Source organism: Neopsephotus bourkii, unplaced genomic scaffold, assembly GCF_033783945.1.
Source record: "Neopsephotus bourkii isolate Nb327-2 ecotype Australia unplaced genomic scaffold, CSIRO-AGI_Nbou_v1 NB_1760, whole genome shotgun sequence".
NCBI classification, from domain to species: Eukaryota; Metazoa; Chordata; class Aves; order Psittaciformes; family Psittacidae; genus Neopsephotus; species Neopsephotus bourkii.
Genome location: NW_026902234.1, coordinates 9,682,559 through 9,703,155, shown reverse-complemented (window position 1 = coordinate 9,703,155; position 20,597 = coordinate 9,682,559). Strand labels below are relative to the sequence as shown.

Below are 20,597 nucleotides of genomic sequence, written 5' to 3'. Positions count from 1 at the left end.
GAACACCAGTAGGAAGAAGCACTCTCCTAAGCTACTAAAGCTGGCATTCTATATAATAGTGGACAGCAGGAATTACTAATGCTACAAAATAAGGGTTAATGTCAGTTTGACTATAATCTACTACTTAGGAGATCTCCAAATGATCTGTGACCTAAGTGTTGTACGGAGAGGAGAGAGCATGTGTATGCATAAAGAAGATAATGGGCAACAGTCAAAAAAAGTCTGGGGAAATTGAAATATTATGCTTGGGTTATCAGAAGTGAGAACTGCAGAATAAATATTCTGAATGGACTGTGTGAACATTTGGTGCCATGAAAACTGTGAACTGCAGAGAATTGTCCAACTGGGCTGAAGATTGTGCTTCAGCAGCAAAACTGAAATTTAATCAAAGCTGCTGATCTGAGGCCTCCTGCTACTGAGAAGCTGTTGCCTGAATGGAAGCCAGTGCATCAGAAGAAACAAAAGTAAGGAAAAAGACCAAGAAGAAAAACTATTATACTTCACACCTGGAAAATGAATTACACTTGGATGTGTGTAAATGCACACTAAGGGGATAAAGAGGATGAGGTTAGGAGTAAATTCCTCCAAGACTTGTTTAAGCATCTTTCCAGTTTAGTTAAACAGGTTCCAGGATCTGACACCTAGGGAAGCCCTCTTCTTCCCTTTCAGGATACAAAAGGGGAGAGATTACAAACCATGCAGTATAAATAGAGTGGGAATTTTATGCGGACTGTTGCTCATCTCATTAGACTGAGAAATGGGGTTCTAGTTATGCAGCTTGTAGGCATTGAACAGTCAGTGCTCAGCGCCTCAAATGCATGCTTAGTGAGATCCATCCATGAACAGCAGCTGTTGCTGACAAAGTGTGATAGGATTGGAAACCGCATTACTGATCCACTGTGTGTCAGTACTGTTACCTTCTAATGAAAAAGACCTGCCTTTCAAAAATAAGCTGGAGTAATTTATGAGAGGCTGGGGAAAAAAGAACACAGAAGGAGAGATCTAATAAAGAGGCAGTAATGAAACTACATTACCCTGCTTTCAGCAGTTCATGCATTGAGTCTCTCTTATAAAAGTAAATGAAGGAGAGAGGATTCTGCTAGGACAGGAGACAGTGGAGTCTTTCCAGAAACTTACTGCATTTGAGATCTGTCCCGCTCAGAAAATGTGGCGTAGGTGTTAATTTTTCCATGATCAGGGAAAAGAAAGACAAGACAACTATGTGATTCTTCTTTTACCTTCTGATGCCTGAGAATGAAGCTGTTTCTTTGACTGTAAGAGCAAAGGACCTTGGAGAACAGTCTTGACAGTGGTTGAGGCATTCTTGTGGTAATGGTTCACTAGAGACCTGATTCCTCATGTGGAGAGCTATTTTCCTCTACCAGGCTTTTAGAGTTTAGCAGAGTCTTGCATCTTATATCAGGTAAAAGCCACTGAGTTTTTATGTTTGGGAGCTTAGAGAAGCCTGACCACTGCCCTAATAATGTGGTACCCGCGCAGAACATCAGCAGCCTCATTAATGGTCTTTGCTCCAGGCAGAGGCATGAGGTACAATTTGTGAAGATTCAGAGAGGCAAGCAGGGAGATAGAACTTGAAATTTTTAATTTATTTGGGGGGGGGGGAGGGGGGCAGTGTTACCATGACCCTTTGGCATGAGCGTTGCAATCCCAGGTTATTTCCACACCGTTGCTGATAAAGTATTTCTAAGATCCATTGTTTGGTTTTGGACATCTGGTTCAAAATCCACATTTTGAGCTAACATCACATATGAGGAGTTTCATAGAATGCTTCTTATGGCAAAGTTGAATAATACATCCAGTCTGCTGGTTGCCTCTGCTGGAGTTCTCATTCAGTTACTCTTCTTGAGTTAGGAAGGGTATACAACTTACACAGGAAACTTTCTGAATAAAGCATCAGCAGTTGCTAAGATCTTAGAGCTTGATGAGCACTGCAGGGTTTGTTCTATCTCTTTTAAGAGTCAAGCCTGTCTAATTTCTGATACAGTGAACTATAGGTGTATTCCTTACTTTATTCTTGTCTATATTCTACTCCATACTGCCGAGGCATGAACATTTCCAGTTTTTTGTAGACCTGTTTGCAAAAAAGACAAGCATATAATGGAAAAGGATCTGAAAGGAAAGCTAAATGACATCACTTAAGACAGTTTAAGGAAGCTTGATATTTGGTTGTTTATGATCTCAGTATGTTAGTTGTTTGTACTGTAATAAGAGCATTTTTGGTGTGGAGACCGAGACACAAGACTTATTGCAGCAATTCATTGTTTGTATTTTGATAAGAGCATTTTTGGTGTGGAGACTGAGCCACAAGACAGTATTGCAGCAATACAGACAGTATTTGTCTGTTGGTTAGGGAAATGGACTGGAAGGCCTGAAGGTCTTGGGTCCCAGACCGTGCTGAACCAGTGACTCATTGGGCGGCTCTGGGAAAGTGCATTGAACTCAGTTCTGCAACACTGCAGAAATCAGCCCAGCTGTGGAACTGAACCAAAGCAGGTTGTAAGTCACAGGTCAGTGGCACATGTGGGAAACATAAGCTATTTTTTCTTATTCTGCATAAATGTAAATTCTACATTATCTTCTCCTGAGCCAACATTTTGCTGTGAGGCTAATACTTTTGTATAATGAATGGAATATTTTGAAGGAAATTGAATCTCCCACCATCCCCACCAAAATATTTCCCAACCCTCCCATGAAATTTATGAAGGATGAAAACAAAACAAAGGTATGGCAAAACAAAGGTATGAAGGTATCAAAACAAAACAAAACAAAACATGAGAGAAAAACCTGGCTCTTATTTATTTTTTACTATCCAGGAGAATTTAATTTGGCCATTGCAGGTTTCTACTCATACAAATACACAAAATACTGAGCTTTTGTCCAAAACCTATATTGAATTTTTTTTCTTCTGAGTAAGTAAGCGACTAAAACTATTTTTTGGTAGAAGTGGGAATTGAACTACCTCATGTAAGTTTTATGAGCAGGATTTACTATGCTGCTTCTGTTTGAATTTTTCAGGTGTTTCTTATGCACATTGGGACATCCTTGCAAAATAAAAAATAAAATTTGAGATTTCACAGGTCCCTTCTTTTCTCTCATGACAAAATATATTAAGACATGTTGCTAATCAAAAGTGTATGAGTGAGAAAGGACCTTATCACTGATAGTTAACTATAAGTTTTTATACCCACAAGGAAGAGATCAATCTTTCTTCTGAACACCTCCTTTTGTATTTTAGATTACCTTGCTCAACCTCATTGCAAATAGTGAACCTTTCACATAGTCCTGATATGCAAGATCCTCTAATATACCTTCTTTATGTAGTAACAACCTGCTGTAAAGCCATGGTTTTTACCAGTGGCAACACCGATCAACTCAGAGCAGAGAGAAGGTGGCTCAGGGAGGAGGTTAAGTTTTGAAATCTAAAGTGGAAAATGAAATGGGTTAGTAAGAAACCTAGTTCTCATGGGCTTTTTAATGTCTGAAATAGAAAGGAAATTGTGGGTGTTGCATCTGACCAAGCACTTAGCAGTAAATTATTCCATCATCAAATGCAATTCTTATTCCAGTTTTCAAACCTCTTATCTAATTCTTCTTACTTTTAAGGAAATGCTAGTCAAGCCTCAAGAAACAGTTCTGAAAAATTGCATAGCCAGTTTCTACATTTAATAGTGTGGAAGCAGTCGTTTGTCTAACAGCCAACTCTGAAAACTGAGCTGGGTCTGTAAGTGTTGTACTGGACTAGACTTACTCATCAGCATGTGTGGTAAAGGTAGTGTCAGTCAGTCTGTGCCATCACTGGTTAATGTGTGGAAATCTATTCCTTTCAAATCATGCTCTCAGTGATAGCTCCATACTTCCAGTTCTTGGTGTATACTTCTGATTACAATTTAGTAAATAATTCTGCAGGAAGAACTTAAACTCATCTCTCTTTCTTTCTCTACTATACTTGATTCTGCAGTCACAACAGGATTAAGGCTATTAAAAGCCATCACCAACCTCACCCCTCCCAAGGGGAAAAAAAAACCCTCCTAGGATCCTTAAATGCATAAAAACCAGGTCAGGAGGTTATTGCTGTAAACAGCTATTCTTCAGAGGAAAACTCAGTAACTAATTCAGTTTATAAATGCAGTTTATACACAGTCAAGCATTTTAGAATAGTTATAGAAAACATGAAACTGGAATAAAATCTCAGTGGTTATGCTCTACGTTTTGGGGATTCCTGGTACTGTTGCCCTGCACTGAACAAATACAGATGATAGAGCCATGCAAACAGCTGTATGGCTGGTTTCTGTCAGTTGCTTCCTCATAAGCAGGGCTAATACAATTGCATTGCTGCTGGTTCAAAAGCAAAAATCTTTCCTGCATTGGCAGGTTGGTGTGTTCTTAGTGTAATAGGTGCAGATCTGAAATATAATTTAAAAACTTTTAAAGTCTGCCAATCACTAAGAATAATATGTTCTTAAGTAAGTTTCCTGAGTCTGGCAGTTTACGTAGGTGAGTAAACTAGACAGGTCAAATAGCTGGCTTGGTTTATAAATAGACTAAAAAAAAAACTCCATATATAGAATAGTATCCAGACTTTCTATTGTTTGAAGCAAATGATATCATTATTTGGATGCCTTTCCAGAACTGAAAATGACTAGACTTTGGAAACTAAAAGTAGTTAAATATAGAAATTGCTACTTTAATGAGTGGATGCTGTGTTTCATTATTATGCTACTAGTTTGTGAACAAATGCCTTTCTGTTCTTAGGGATGGGAAGGGATATTTTATTCCAGTAATATAACATATTGGACAAAAGCCAAATTCAGATTAAGAGCTGTCAGTGTCTTTATCTCATTTCTTTATGGAAAATATCTTTGATCCACAGTGCAGTGTAACTGCACATACAAGGTGATAATACTGTTCACTAACTTGTGCCTTGCATAAACCTTTACATTTGTGCAGATCAAATACAAAATGCACAGTGCTTCACATAAACTAAAATAATGCAATAAAAATTAAAAGAGAAACAAACTGTGCCTTCCAGCATAGCTTGTCACCACAGACTCCCTAACAAGTGATAACATCTACTTTGCCAAGTCAGAGAGCGTTATCACTGATAACTAGAAAACATTTCTTCTGATTCCTGCAGTACTATTTAAAAACACCTAGGTAGTTTCTGTGAAGATGCACTTCATTTCTAGGGGTGGGGTGTTGTGAATAAAGGCTCATGTTAAGATGTCCGAGCACTTTCACTGTAAAGACCACCATTTTTTTAGACGAGGAATGATGTGTTGGATGGTAGTTGAATAGTCTGTTGTCTCATAAGACAATATATTAAAATAATACACATTTACGAATAATAGAAGCAAGTTTAAGAGGATATCAAAACAAATTTTAACTTACCAATCCAGATTTTCCTTCAGATGCTTCTGCATCTTTTACCTGTAAGATTTAGCTAAAAATTCACATTTGAACAAAGTGTCAGTTGATATATGAAGTCACCAAAATTCAGGCATCTACATATTCACAAGGTGCCTGAGCTCTCATAATCAGGGAATCCAATATCCTTGCCTTAACTAATAGTAATAATTAATGTATGTACCTTTGGTTACCTTTATTAATATATTTTCATCTTCAAACTCTTACTATACTTGTAGCTGAGAGATTTTTTCTGCAAGCAAAGCTGATTCTTAAGTTGGTAAAGCTGAAAATGGAGTGCTCATGAGCAACACTTTCATTGTCCTTCTGTAATCACTGTGGGCCATAGGTGTCAGTTGATGACCATGTAACATTTGTCCCTTTGGGAGATGTAAGAGGTATTTTTAACTGTTGCTGCACTCTTCAAAGAGCTTAGCTTGCCTGCAGCATTACTTCTCTCTTGCTGGTGCATGTTTAAGCTTTGGTTGATGAATAAGACAAAAACTGTCATTCCTTTAGGCAACTAAGTCACCTGTCTCAGATGCGGAAGTGCCAGAGGATATTGTTCTTCCTCTTCTGGATGAAAATTTTTTTCTGGAAAAGCCCTATGCATCTTAACCCTCCTTCAGTAGCTCCTAGAGCTACAGCACATTCATGCAGAGACCTGTGGCTGATTTTTAGGATACCCTTTCCTATGGCATTACAGATTCTTCAAAAATAAGTAGGAGTGATAATTTTTTCTCTAGGGGTGACTATTTTTTATTGTTTCACATTTCAAAAAGCTTTATCTGGATTTTCGCATCTTACGTTCTAATCCCTTTCTTAGGATAGCATATAGTCATCTCTGTGACAGATAAAAAGGCAAAAAGCACCTGAATTCAACTTCATTATCTGTAAAATAGGAGAACCCCATTCACTGGCTTCTCGACAGGAACCTATGTCATGGCATACACTGCTTGCTCAGAAGTGTACTGTTTGCACATAACCTCAAGTTGGGCAAGCGCGCAAGAGCCGTGGACAGTTATTCAAATAGCTGTACTGTATATTTAGGCAGCTTTTTAAGATTTACTCTCAGACTGAGCCTCTTAAAAACCTTACTTTTTTCTTCCTTCCTTTTTTTTTTTTTTTTGTTTTTGTTCGTACTATATAACAGCAGCTCCTTCTGGCTTCCATCTGGTTTGCTGGGTCAGTATGTGTTTGGATGAAAGCCACAAAATTAGAAATGCTTTTATGAAAATGTGAAGAATAAGTTCACACTGTATCATGTCTGACTTCTGCAGTTGTTACAAAGCAATGTCTTGAGATTGAAACAAGGGAACATTTTAATTTAAAGAGGGGATGGTAAATAGTATCTCAAATAAAGTGAAGATGTAGAGCTGTGAAGTTTCACTTTGAAATGAAACTATGCAAGGCTGTGTGCCAGAAAGTTAATATAATCAAGAGCCACAAGCCAGCCCATAAGAGGAAAGTCTGTTATAGCTTCACTTCTGAGAGGTACAGAATTCATGTTTCCCGTTGTTGGCTTCAACATACTTGCTGAGACACACTTGAGAAGACAAGTTTGTGTCTGTTGGGGTCTTCTCAGCATCAGAGACTTTGTATTCTCTTGCCCTTCCTTCCCTCATCCCAAACATTGAGCACAGGCATCCCAGTCCCTGGTAGCAGTGCTGCTTTTGGATACTCCTCCTCTGTTGATGTTTCCATGCCCATCAGGACTCAAACTGAAGCAACTTGCTTATTTGCTTGTTTGCTTGGCAGCCTGCCTCCCAGTTTTCTCTATGCATTCCATTATAAGAGGTAGGTGGCATATGAAACTCCACACCAATCATAATGGTTGCAACAAGCATCACTCTTCTTACTTGATCAGGAAGACTACATTAGGCAGTTGTTAGGAGACCAGCTTTCTTAGTGTGGCTGATAGTAAGTCTTCTGGTGTTCCTTCTGGGGACGATTTCCTTCTCCAGTTTTGGGTGGGTTTTTTTTCAGTGAAGGATGTGTAAGTGTATGGCTCCCCCTTCTTTTGGTGGGAAGTGGAAACAGTCATATGATATTGAGGTCACTCACTAAATTATTCCAGTTGCCATGCATCCAGTCTAGAAAGGTTCTGGCTCCCATTCAAATATGAAAGAAAGAATTATTTCTTAGCAAACTAATTCTCAGAGCAGTTGGAGAGAGGATCCACACCCCCATCTTTTCCTTCCTCTCTGAATGTGCCAATTAATCCTTTCCCTCACCAATTAAGGTCTTCACAGTGGTCTTACTGTCTGGTGCATTAGTAGCTACTGGATTACGAGCAGGCAGTTTCAGATGACTGGTTCCTTCTTTGGCATTGTAACTGTTGAGGACAGAGCATTTTCCAGACCAAGCCTAACACTGGACAGTCCAGGCGTCCCACACTGACAGCATTCTCCATGCTTGTTTTGAATGGTTGTTTATACGTGTTTCTAGAGAAATAAGTTTGGCATCCAGGCAACAAATGTTTTCAGCTCTTTAAAGACTAAAATGCTGGTTTTGAGCAAATACAACTGTTCAGTCGCATTTGTAACCAATGAAGTTCTTTTTTGTCTGGTTCATCAACAGCAGGAGTACCCTGTCATGCTCCTACTTTATTTTTTTCTCTTTTCTTCCAAAGGAAGCAGAAAATTAATGTTTCTAAGTCAGGGCCATATAAACCAAACTTGAAATTAATGTGAGTTTCGACAGCTGAAGGTCAGACGTGGAAACAGAGGTCCGTACTGGAGGTGTGGGCCGGTCTGGTTCTCCGTGGCAGTGACATAGAGGGCTGCCTTGCAGGCATGCCAGGAATCCCCTCAGGACTTCCAGGCTGAAGTCTCACGTGAGTTGTCCAAACATGCTGCTCGTTGCCACACCACAGAGGCATGCAGTATGTCAGCACCCCTGGTCGTAGTTCAGCTTTTCAGCAAGCTCCCAAGCCTTCTAAAGCTTCCTTTGGTGAAGCTTAGCTGGCTCAGAGGAGCTGCTGTGATTGATGGAAAGAACACAATGGGGCTGTCAGGACGGAAGTTAGTGTACAAGTGCAACATATAAAACTTTATCAAAGAAGATGTCAGTGTGCAGAGTCTTTTGATTCCAGGTTGCAGTATTTTCATTATAATTTCCCTAATTTTTTGAGCTGTATGTAAGGAAGTGGCTTATATTTCCTGGGCTTTCTGTACTCATAGAACTTTGAGATTTGTCCTCTTGTTGCCTTTGTTCTTTGTCAGAATATCAACCCTTGAAGTGAAGGTACTTGAATAGGCACACAGAGATAACGATTACGCAGATGTGGCCAAGATCAGTAATAAATAAATCATTAATGTGGGAAAAAGTTTAAAGATAATGGCATATATGCTTTTGAGTTTTTTAAGAGTTTGGCTTAAGGAAACTGCAATTAAGTTGTCTTTTGTTAGCTGAAGATGTGTAAGTACATAAATAATATTGTTTGGTGACAAAAAAGAAACAAGGGGAAAGCAAGAGGGAAAAAAAGTATTTTACACTTGCGATTTCATATAAATAAAAATGAGGGTTATTTACACTGGAATAATACAAAAGCTTTACAAACATACATGGCACTTACATGTTTTATCTTGCTTGTGTTTAAGCAGTATTCACATTTCCTGAACCATCAATTTTATATTCTTTCCAGCAAAGTTCTTTAATGATATTAAAAAGAGAGTTGGAAAAAACCCTCTTCTCCCTTTTTCATGTATTGCTTTCCTTGTTCCCTTTCTTCATGCATTCCACCCTCATTTGCAGGCTGCTGGTTACAGCTTTCCCAGCAGTAAGAATGTGTTTGATTTTCTGACACTCAGTGTTCCATCAGAGGCCATAGCTTGCTTTAAGGATGAGATTTGGACACTTAGCATAGGATCCCTCTCATGTGAAGCTGAACATCTACACTTTAAACACATCTCAACCAGTTACCCTAGACTACCTTTCTAATCTGCTCACCCTTCTAGGATGAGGTTTAGCTCAGATGTTTAAAATAGACCTGATGAGATTCTCTGGATGGTCTATAATAGCAGCCAGATGTTGTGCCTATATTGCAGAAATTTAAAATTAGACTATATAAACCCCGTTTCTAGACTCTTCCTAGATTCTGGACTTTTTGAGATTAGTGGAATTGGGATCATCCAAAACATGACCAAGACCTGGAATTGAATGTTTTCTCAATAGACAACTTCAGAACTGGGGACTGTTGCCAGTCTTCCAGCTTTGTTGCACAAATCTTAGAACGCCATTCTGCTGCAAATAGTTCTTTAAGCTTTCACCATTTAACTGCATATTGATCAAATCAGGAGATTCACCTCCCTGTCATCAGACTTATACAGGGCATGGATGTCTGCATGTAAGCTAGTCACCTCCACCCACCTCTTAAGTTTCAGAGAAAGTAGTAGGCGCTTTCTGTGAAGGGTGCAGTTTATCAGTTTAGATGGCAGGATCAGGACGGGGTGAATTGTATCCTAGGACTGGTTGTTCTCCCCATTGATCTAAACAGTAGTCTAGGCACCCATCTTATATCAAAAGAGCCACGTTTGGTTGTCACCATTGGTGTTATTTTCCCAGAAATTTGTTTTCCTCAGGGCATATATAGTTTTGGTGCTTTAAAACTACATTGTCCATCACTGAATTTTAAACTGGACTTTCTGCATTCTAATTACTGACTGATGCATGTCCATGTGATTTCCCTTCATCTCAGTTGTAAGCCCATGTGTATAATTGGTTTTGATGAAGTTTTAGAAGGATTCTGAATAGATTTGTTTTTTAAATGTAAACAAACCTTTAAACCATAATGTTTTATAGTGTAACTTCCCAGTTATGGCAGTGCAATGATCTGCCTTCAAGGAGTTATAAACATTCATAGGTAATAAAGTAAAAAACACTACATGTGACTAAAAGCTCCAGGGTCATCTCACTAGCAGTCAAAAAGTAAAGAAGTGGAAATTAGGCAATAAGGAGAGCTCAAGTATAATCCAGAAGAGATATATTATTGCTGGTCTCAAATGTTTTCCCATTATGTTCCCTACCTTTGGAATCTTCCAGATTTTTCTCTCGATTATCTAAAGAATCTATGTGCTTAAAAGGACATAAAATGAGAAAATTAAAAAAAAAAAAACTTCCTAAAATTGTGGAAGAAAACAATTGTGTCCCCACATTAGCTGCCGGTATTGTTATGGCATACAAATTAGAATGTTGGATGGTGGATAGTACACAAACAATAGACCTTGAACTTATTCCAGTTGAAATATGCATTAGCAACCTCGGGGTTTTTTTCATACACAAGTACACAAATAATCTTGCCATAGTTCCTACTCATACTCTATGTTCCCCTTAGCAACAGTTTACCAAATTTAGAGTCACTCTGCTAATTAATAAAGAAATAAACTTATTGTTCTCCCTGTTGTTTTCTCAGTAAGTATAATTGAAAACTCGTATGGTAAAATTACTGTATCTGTCAGTCTGTTACTGTTAGGCTGTTACAGCTCCAACCAAAACAGATCTCTAAAAGTTCAGAATTTATTCTTACTAATGGCAGCACTACTTAACACAGTGTTCCTTAATGAAGTCCTGCATCCTGCAGAGGAATATGTTCACACAGGTCTTACATCTGCATGGCATCCGTAAAAATGAACAGAACTATCCTTAATTTCTGAAAAAGAACTTGGAGGGAAACTGTGAAATGAAAGATACTCACGGAGAGGCATGTTTCATCTGCAAATAGGTTAATGAGAAAAAAACCCACCAAAACATAAGAGAGAGAGAGTGAGTTTGTGACCATCCAAATATTTAACTAAAAAATGGACCAACCTGAGCAAGCAATAGAGGTTATAAAACTGTCTTGGTTTATGATTTCCTCTAAATAATAGCCTAAACATAAAGCAGAGTTCATAGCATGATGTAGAGCATTGTTACATCCATGAAATAATTTTCTGAATCACACACCTAAGCTTTAAATAGCAGCCGTGGTTTCAGTTCTGTGGACCTCTTTTATCAATTTGAAAAGCCCAGTGTTAAATGTGAGAATTAAATACAAAGCTGAAATGAAATTACTTTGATATATAAAATAGTTCAGATACAGACATTAACCCTCTCATGACAAGTATAAGAGCTTACATTGGGAACTTTGTATTACTGCTTCTCGTAGCAGTAATGCAGAGTCTGTTGTGCAGATATGACCAAAGGAGAATTTAGGCAATGCCTGGTACCTACTCCATATCTTTTATTCATTTGGCTCCCAGGGAGAAATCCAAAGCCCTGAACTGTTTTCAGGTTCTCGGTAGTGTAGTGGCAGGAGTGGGTACCTGAGAAATGTGATCCAACAACCCCAGGTGTTGAGTAGGGGATTACTAAGAGACGTGAAAAATGCTAAGTGTGGCAATGTCGGTCCTTCTCTGTTTTAGGTCCTAGAGTCAGGGCTACAGGCAGGAGCAGCAGCATCAGAGCCTATTTAAGCAACAGCATAGAGCACCCATCTTGTTTTGGGGCTTGTTTATACCACCGTCACCTCCCTTCCAGCTCAAGCTATGAAAGGGCAGGAAGGGTGAAGGGACCATTTTTTCCTGCCCCAGTGCAACAAAGGATTCAGGGTTCTTCCATCCAGTAGTGGAGCAAGCCACATAGAACCTGTATCTTACAGTTGGGGTGCCTTGGGTTTTTGTCTAAGGAGCAATGCACATGAAAATTAGCAGCCACCCTGACTGAGGGGCTGTGCCTCTCAGACATCCTTCTCTCTTTTCCTTCTGGCTCCATTAACTGTTTACTGTGGGGCAAACCAGGCTTAGAAATAGCAACAAGAAATCCCTTCCTCCTTTCCCAGTTTACTGACTAGGCTGATGGGGCACTTTCAGGTTTTCAAAACCCTGGGCTTAGGTGGGCTTCAGGCTGGTCTTCACAGTATTCCTAATGGTTAAGTTACAGTTATAAAAGTCACACCACAGCATTCCCAGCATCTCTGCTGTTCAGGTTTCTGAACAAGAGTGACTGTGGCTGCTGCATTTCATGCAGGCAGTGTGCTAGGTGTAATCAGAGCTGTCCTGCCTGTTGAAGACCATCCAAGGATTTATATAGAATGGTGCATATTTTGTGATCCATGTATTTTCAGGCCAGGCCAAGGTGGTTCTGGACAGGCAGGAGAGGTGTAACTGCAGCCATCTTACTTAATCTGTGTCTGACTTCTATTTCACAGTGGCTGGTTGCTAGCAAGTTTTAGGTGCCTCTAGAATAGATAGTCATTGAAGAGGAGAGAGCAGGAGTTTGGCTTATGATTTTGAACCTGATACTTACATCTTCCTTTTGTCCACCCATAACTATTTTAAAGTATAGAAAAGATTTAGAGCATGCATGGAAGGATGTGCTGCATTGTGACCTAGGATTTAGTCCTTGTCCCTGAAGAATCCAAGCAGCTGCACTTCTGTGATACGATATCTGTTGCATGTGTCAGAAAGATGTGCAAGATACTGCTCAGCATGGAGCTGCAATGTTTTGAAAATGTGAAGGGAAATTAATACAGGAGCATTATATTTCTTGATGCTGATCTCCAAGAACTGGAAAGCCACTCACGGCTCCTTCTAAGCAGAGATTAAAGAAGTTTCAACTGGAAGTCATAGATCTGATCCTGGTCTTTGCTTGGGCAAGTTCCCAGCAAGCCTGTTAATCAAAGCTTATTGTGCTGTGCCAGGTATTGTAGCTGATATCTTTTAACTTTCATTTTATGTGTGTTCTGGTTTGCAGGGTGGAAAGACTTACACAGGACCATGTGGAGGCAGAGACTGCAGTGGAGGATGTCAGTGTTTCCCTGAAAAAGGAAGCCGTGTAAGTAACATTTTTTCCTGTAAAACATTCTTGATGTTCAGTGTTCAATGTTGTTTGGTAAAGGTGGACTTGCATCAGTCTGCTAGGAGTATTCGAACAATTATTCTTTTTCAGGAAAAAGTTACTGTCTTTTTGTCTTACTTTCTCAAGAGCTTGTAGATTTGAAGAATTGCAATGTTATGAAATAAGGCAGGTTCTTCTCTGAAAGATCAGGGCCAAGGGACCTAATAGCCACAGCAAGCTGATCAGATCAAATTTTAGGGATGTTATGTTCTACAGTATCACTGGATTTTGTGACAGTGCTAAATGAATATGGACAAAATCACTCAGCAATGTTCTTGAAGTCTTTCTAACAAAATGGCATCTCATTAAAAGCTATCACGTACATGTGATTTCCATTAAAGCGGAAGAGAGACAGGCCTGCAAAACCTGAAATCTCTGCTGGAAGGGAACTGCTTGGGACTACTGGCATTAGGCTGTTGCTGATAAGTCTGTTCTTTGTTTTAGGGAATAGTGAGGAATGAGGCAGAGGAAGGGATATGGGGTGGAGGAGTTTAGCCACCTGCTGCAAAGAGCTCCAAGAAATAGGGCAGTTCCTTATCCTGCATGGCTTGGAGCCCTGGCTGGCAGGCTCCTTCTGCACAGCTTGGTCTTCTGCAGCTGAGAGAGTGACTCAGCCTTTTCCATCCACCCATCTCTAAGAATAGGTCAGGCAAGAGATGTGGTGGCAGGTCATATGCTCATTCTGCTGTCATAAACCTCATAAGGTTCTTTAGTTTTCTGCCTTCCCTCCATGCAGCAAAACATCAGTTCCTGTTCCCATTGCATTCCTCAAGCTTGACTCCATGTCAAGAGGTAGTAAGAAAGTGACAGTGTAGGTGGGAGACGAGGAACATTCTTGTTTACAGCAGAAGTCCCATTGTCTCCATGGAAGTCAGATGATTCTGAGGTTACCATGCCATAAGTACTGTAATGGTGATAACTCCCATCCCCTGACCATGATCCTCTCATGGTCTGCTTTCCATTATTTTAAGCTAATGGCAAACTCATGAAGCTGAGGACAAACAAGTCCTCCCCTGAGACAGCTTCCAGTGGGGCTCCCTCCAGCTGTTACTGCCTTACCCTTATCATCCCACACATGAAGTTTGGCGAGTGCCTCCTGCCACTTCCCTCCAAGGGCTCTAAAAGTCACAAGCTGATGCTGTATGAAATGGCTTCAAGCATGACATTGCTATGCCTTTTCAGTGTCAATTTTTTAACTTCTAAAAGCAAAGCATGGATGTACTTGTTAGGGTTTGTAAAAATACTTGGTGCAAAACTACAACTTTCTTGAGTGAAATATTTTTCACATTCCTTATTGACTGAATAACTTTTAACTTCAAGCTGCCAAGTCTACAGGACAAAAGACGTAACTAAAGTAAATGCATAGTTTAGAAAAGCAAAAAATACTGAGTTACCAGAGTAGAGAACCAGTCAGGTGCCACTGACGAGAAGCTCCCAGTGAGTTGCTTAGTATCTAGATTGAAAGATAAGGCCAGATTTTATGTACTTGCTCACCACTCTCACTCTGATTTATTCCAGGGAAGTAAGTAACCTCAGTAAGTAATCACATTGGCCTCCCTTTAAATAGACGCTAAAAAGGAGAAAAGGAGAATGTTACAAAAGATAAATTATGTTTTGCTACTTGTGGTTAATTGTGCAAGATCTGAAGGAGTATTGGGGAAAGTGATGTAAAGAATTTTACAACACTTCAAAAATCGTATTTTAACTCTGAAATGATATGCCTCATTCTGAGTCAGCATGCACTGCATGTATTCTGTGTCTGCTCGTCTCTTCAGATGTCACAACCTCTGTTAAACATCTGGTTTAAGGAACAGTGTTGGTCTTGCTTCTGGTCTCATGCTAATGCTCAGTGGGAATATTTGTTTCTACAAAATGTCCTACAAAATCTCTGCATGACACACATTTGCTGTTCAAAGTGACTCATTACATGCACAATAGATATATTGCATGTTTGCACTTCTAGGAGTGCCTGAAGCACTCTGTCAGAGCATGCTTGTTCAATGACTGTCTTAGGTGCAACAAAGCTGTCACTTGCAGGGCATCTGGAGCTAGGGTGGGAGCAGCACTGTGAGGGTCTGCAGTCAGCTGTCAGCCCCACCATCTCCTGGATATTCTCTCAGAACCAGGCAAACAAAACCACTTTCTTTGGATTGCTGCTACTGAATACATATCAGAAGCTGTTGAACAAAGTAGATTCATTGGAGTGGTAAATACAGTTGCAAACTATAAAAGTAGAAAAGGTCTGAAGAGATACCTACTTTTTATTTATATGTGCTTCTACTTCATTTTCTGTTGTTTCAGTTACAGTCTGAAGATACAGCATTTAAATAAAGGCTTTATTTAAGATAATAAAGATATTTAAATAACGATGCTTCTCTTTATTTGTTGTCTTAATCCAGTGGCTTTTGTTTTTAAAAAAGTGTTCTTTACAAAATATGCCCACTGATACCTTCTGAGGGATCTGCGCTAGAGACAGAGAGGCAATGTGTAGATGTGTGAGGATTCAGCCAGGCTTTGGCAGTTTGTGCCAGGTGTTCACATGCAGGACAAGTGGAAGCCCTGAGCTTCTGTCTACGCTGCTGTGGGCTTGGGACTGATAAGATTAGGCACGAAGGCACAGGAAAGTTGAATCCTGTTTCAAACAGGCAGGTTTTAGGGACAAAAGGCACCTAGCATGAATTAGAGCATGCATCTAGCAGGCCTACTGGAAAGAGGTGTGTGAGCTCAGCCCTGCGGCTTTCCCTAGGCTCAGACACAGCTCAATGAAATCCACTGGGAACAGGAAGATGAAACAGCAGAAGCTTCATCTGCCTGCTGTAGTGCTGGGGGAGCTGCTGTAGCAAGGCAAAGGCAGCAGCTAACCTACAACCTCCTGCCTCTCATCAGTGCTGCTCCCAGGGCTGTGAGGACACCCATGAAAGGCACATTCTGCCTCATTCCCAGGAGGAAAACAGGTCGAATGAAAATGTTCAGAGAATCATAGGATATTGCTGATAACCATGTACAAACATAGTTTTCATAGTTCACAGCAAATGCTGAGCTGTTGTTCGGGGAAGTTTCTCTGAGGAATGTCTTTCCTGGGCCACACACAACCAATCCCTTTGAAATTTCCACCTCCTGTCTCAATTTTCAGTTCACACCTTCAGAGAAAAAAAAGTAAAAGGAACTTCTTCCATAAGCTCTGTCTTTTCTAGTGTCTAATGGCATTCTAGTCTTTGGGTTTTTTCACTGTAGCCTAGTTATTTTAATTTAACTGAGCTGCTATTTACTGTTAGCTGGATACAAATATCCAGTCCATTTAGTCATACCTTGCAACTAGGCAGGTGGTTGGAGCTGGGGCTGCAGGAGTCAAGCTAGGGGCCCAGCCTCACCCTCATCTCCCCTTCTCACAGATGGCGAAAAGCTCAGCCAAGTTCCATCAAGAAGTGAAGCCCCTAGAGGAGTGTTCAAATCCACATGACAAGAAAACATGGAAAGACAACAGATTTATCTTCTCCCTATGATTAGACAGGCTCATCTCATTTTCTCCTAAGACAGCTTCTTCTAAGTTGTTCTTCTATCACAACCGACAACCTCTCCCTAAGCTACATGTTGAGAAAATACTGTAAGGAATACCCAGGTGCCTGAGTAAGAGAGAAAGGAGAAAAGGGAAGCACTGATATGGTATTGAAATCTTGCTTTGAATGAAACAGAAACCCTGAATTAAAAGGAAAAACAAAAAAAAAAAAAAACCCTAACAAACTAAAAACTTCTTGTTTTGGTTTCTTTTTCCTCTTTTATTTTCTGGGGGTTGTTTGGGTTTTTTTTTTTATTTGTTTGGTGTTTTGCAACTCCTAAAATGTTGAGATATATAGTTCTTTACAAACCATATATTGGGCAGGGTACAATATATGCATTCTTAGAATCTGTTAAACATTAATGCACTTGTGTAGGAAACGGTAACTCCTTCCAGTACAATGGCCAACTGTTTGACCTGTTGAAGTTCATAATCAACTTCACTTCATAATCAACCTAGAAGGCATTGTAGAAAGTGGAAGTGAGTGGAAATCTTTTTGATCTTTCTATAGAGTGAGAAAATGCACTCTATTGAAATCTGGCTTTATACTTTCTGTCTGAGTCAAGCATCTAACAGTGCTTGAGCCACTTAGCCATTGTTTTTGCAAGGGGCTAGAATAATGCAAACTGTGAAATGAAAAGACAGCTTCAAGTCCCTCCACAAAGGCCACTTTTGGGGAATGCCTAAAGATTTCTTTTTAACTAAGTCTGACATGAGGGTTCATTATAATTCCATTACAGATATCTGTTCTATTGCTCACACTAATGAGCTTTCCTGTCTGCTTTTGGTGCTGTAGAATTGTGAAGTCTAGTGTCTGATCTTTACTTATGAGCATTTTCCATGCAAGTTTAAATCTTAACACATGGGATAGATCTAGAAGAAGTTTATCTTTATAATTAAAAAAAACCCAAAAAAACAACAAACAAACAGTAAAAAAATACAGCTCTTAAAATGTTCTTAAGTCAATTCCATTTTTATATCTTAGGAGAATGTTTAAATCCAATAAAACTATTTTATCAACTGTTAGTGTAATTCTTGAACATCACAATTAACTGGCTTCTAAGCTGGTATAATGGCAGTAGCTCCTTTGTAACTCTTTGTTAGTGTAAGTTGATATAGCTGATGAAATCTGATACTTTACTGTTTTTACAAAATAAGAAGGGTCTTCTCAAATTAGATCAGTAATTCCTCTAGTTCACTGCTGTTTCCCCAGAAGTAGGAGATGCTATTTACAGGGAGCACATAGGTCTGGCAACTTTGTGCAGTCCATTTCCTTTGTACCCAAGATCACCCTACTTGTATGTTCCTTCAGTATCTTTGTTTCTCCCTGAATTTGTCTTAATTCCTTTTTGAAGCTGTTGTAAGTGTATGTGTTCACAACTTCCAGTGACACTAAGGGTTGACTACTCAAATAAGGTAAGATCACTGTTCAACGTGTTCTAATTGAATCTCCCTCTGATTTCATCAAGTACACCCTATTTCTAGTACTGTAAGTTTTGGGAAGAACAGCTCAGCATTTACTTTATTAGCTGCTTCCCTAATTTTGTAAATCTCAGTCATATTCCCTCTCAGCTTTTTCCTATCCAAAAGGAAGAGTGGCAGCCTTTTTAGGTTCTCTTCTGAAAGCAACACTCCATTCCTCAGTCCCTTTATTTTTCTCTCTCTTTTGTGAGAGTCAAGAACAGTATGCAGCACACATGACTGTGGGTGCACCAAGGTCTTGCTTAGCAGCAACTTGGCATCCTCTGTTTTCTCCTCAGTACCATTCCTGATGCCCTTCAACACCGAAGCTTATCTGCCCACCCACTTTGTTGGGGTTCTTCTGGATCTCCCAGCATGGGAGATCACTAGGTCTCCCCATCCTCCATTACCAACATCACATTTAACAATCACATTTAACATCACATTTAACAATCTAAGAGAGGTTAGACTTGGATTTTTCACAGTTTAGTGCCTTCTGATCACTGTTGAAGTCTTTGCTAAAACCAGTTCCAGCACCCATGTCTGAGAGGTCCCACTGCTGTTGCATCTTCATTTTGAAATGTGACCACAAGCACTATTCTTCCTACCCTCTAACAGCCTTCAGTCCATAACAGCACCTCTCTTGCAAACCTTGGGGAACTTATTTTAAAACGCTTTGGTGAAGTATTTTGTCAAAACCATTTTGAAAATCCAAATACATTACTGTCACTAGGGCCTGCTTTACCGTGCTTATCCTTGTGCTCAGTTATTGTATTCTTTAAGGCAGACTATAACTTTTCCAAGCACGAAAGGCAGATAAACTGTCCCATAATATACAGGGTCTCCTCTTGATTCTCTTTTCCACATGGGAGCTTGGTTAGCAGCTGCCCGCTGATGCAGTGGCAGTTTGTAATGATGGGTTACACACCTTGACCAACAGCTCTGCAGTTTCACACTTGAGTTCCTTCAGAATTCACGGGCGAATGTCACCTGCTCCTGTTCACTCACTTAGTAACACCTGCCTTGCATATTTTATCTACTACTTTTGTATTTAATATATATATATATCTCTATTTTATCTAATACTTTTTCAAGGCCAGGTTGGACAGAGCCTTGGGTGAGATGGTTTAGTGTGAGGTGTACCTGCCCGTGGCAGGGGGGTTGGAACTTGATGATCTTAAGGTGCTTTGCAACCCTAACTATTCTATGATTTGATTCTATGATTCTGTACTTTTATATTTATCTGAAATTAATCTGGCTCAAAAATAGCTTGGATTTGGGACCCTCTCAAACACCTTTGGCAGTTAAGACCTACGCAAGGAGGTCAATAAATTTCTCTGCTATGGCTTTATCATCCCAGAGTGCCCCTTATAAGCCTTTGGCATCATCTGGTACTACTATTTCCTTTGATGGTTTCTTACTTTCCTTTAAACAACTTTTTACTATCATCTTGATGATCTTCTGCAAAATATTCACATTCTTTTTTAGCCATCCTAGTTGCCATTTACTCTTGATCTGGTTTTTATGAGCTTTCATGTTCATTTCAGCAATTTTTTTAAATGCTAACCTTTTTCCCTATAATAGCCTCCTTAGTTTTTTTTAGGAGCTATGGAGGGATTTTATTGAACTGTTTTACTTTCTTTTTGATATGTGACACACAGATTACCAGGGCTTTTAATACAGTGTTTTTGAAAATCCTCCAGGTTGCTTTAGGCTTCTTGCCTTTTAGACTGCTTTTTTTAGGTGTTTACTATTTTTGTGATTTTTATATATGTCCCGTTCTTGAATTAGATATCTCTGAGAGGTTTTTATTTGGCTTACTCCATCCCACTAGAGCATTAAGTTCAGTTATATTGTGAAGCTCTTACAGAGCAGTTCTTCCACTAGTACCTCTTGAAGCAGGTTCTGTGCAGCACTCAAGACTAAACCCAGAGCTGCAACCTTTCTTACGGGTCCCAGAGCTCACCACTAAGTGGCCAGTTGCTGTATCAAAAGTTTTATCTCCTTATCTCATCGGGAGGAGGCGTTGTGCCTGACAATACATTAGTAGTTGGAATTTGCCAGTATTGCTACTTGACCTAGTTTTGCAGCTTCTTTAATTTCACTGAGTATTTTGTGATCAGTGTCTTTAACAGGGGAGTCCTAAATATAAACCAAATCCTACCTTTCTGTTATTTCCACTCACAAGGATTCCCTAATGCTTCCCATTGCCCTCAGTATTTTTTTCTGTTACACTTTGTTTTAGCCTTTGCGTGCTGTGCCACTGCTGTGGCCGTATCTG

At 39.6% G+C, this 20,597-nt stretch overlaps 1 protein-coding gene across 1 annotated transcript in view; it reads left to right on the top strand.

Moving 5' to 3' along the window:
* COL4A2 (collagen type IV alpha 2 chain) overlaps positions 1-20,597 on the top strand; it is a 139,265-nt gene that overhangs the window by 26,465 nt on the left and 92,203 nt on the right. The window contains exon 4 of the mRNA XM_061377573.1: positions 13,156-13,236. Within this exon, the coding sequence (XP_061233557.1) occupies positions 13,156-13,236 (81 nt within the window). The remainder of the gene's footprint in view (positions 1-13,155; positions 13,237-20,597) is intronic.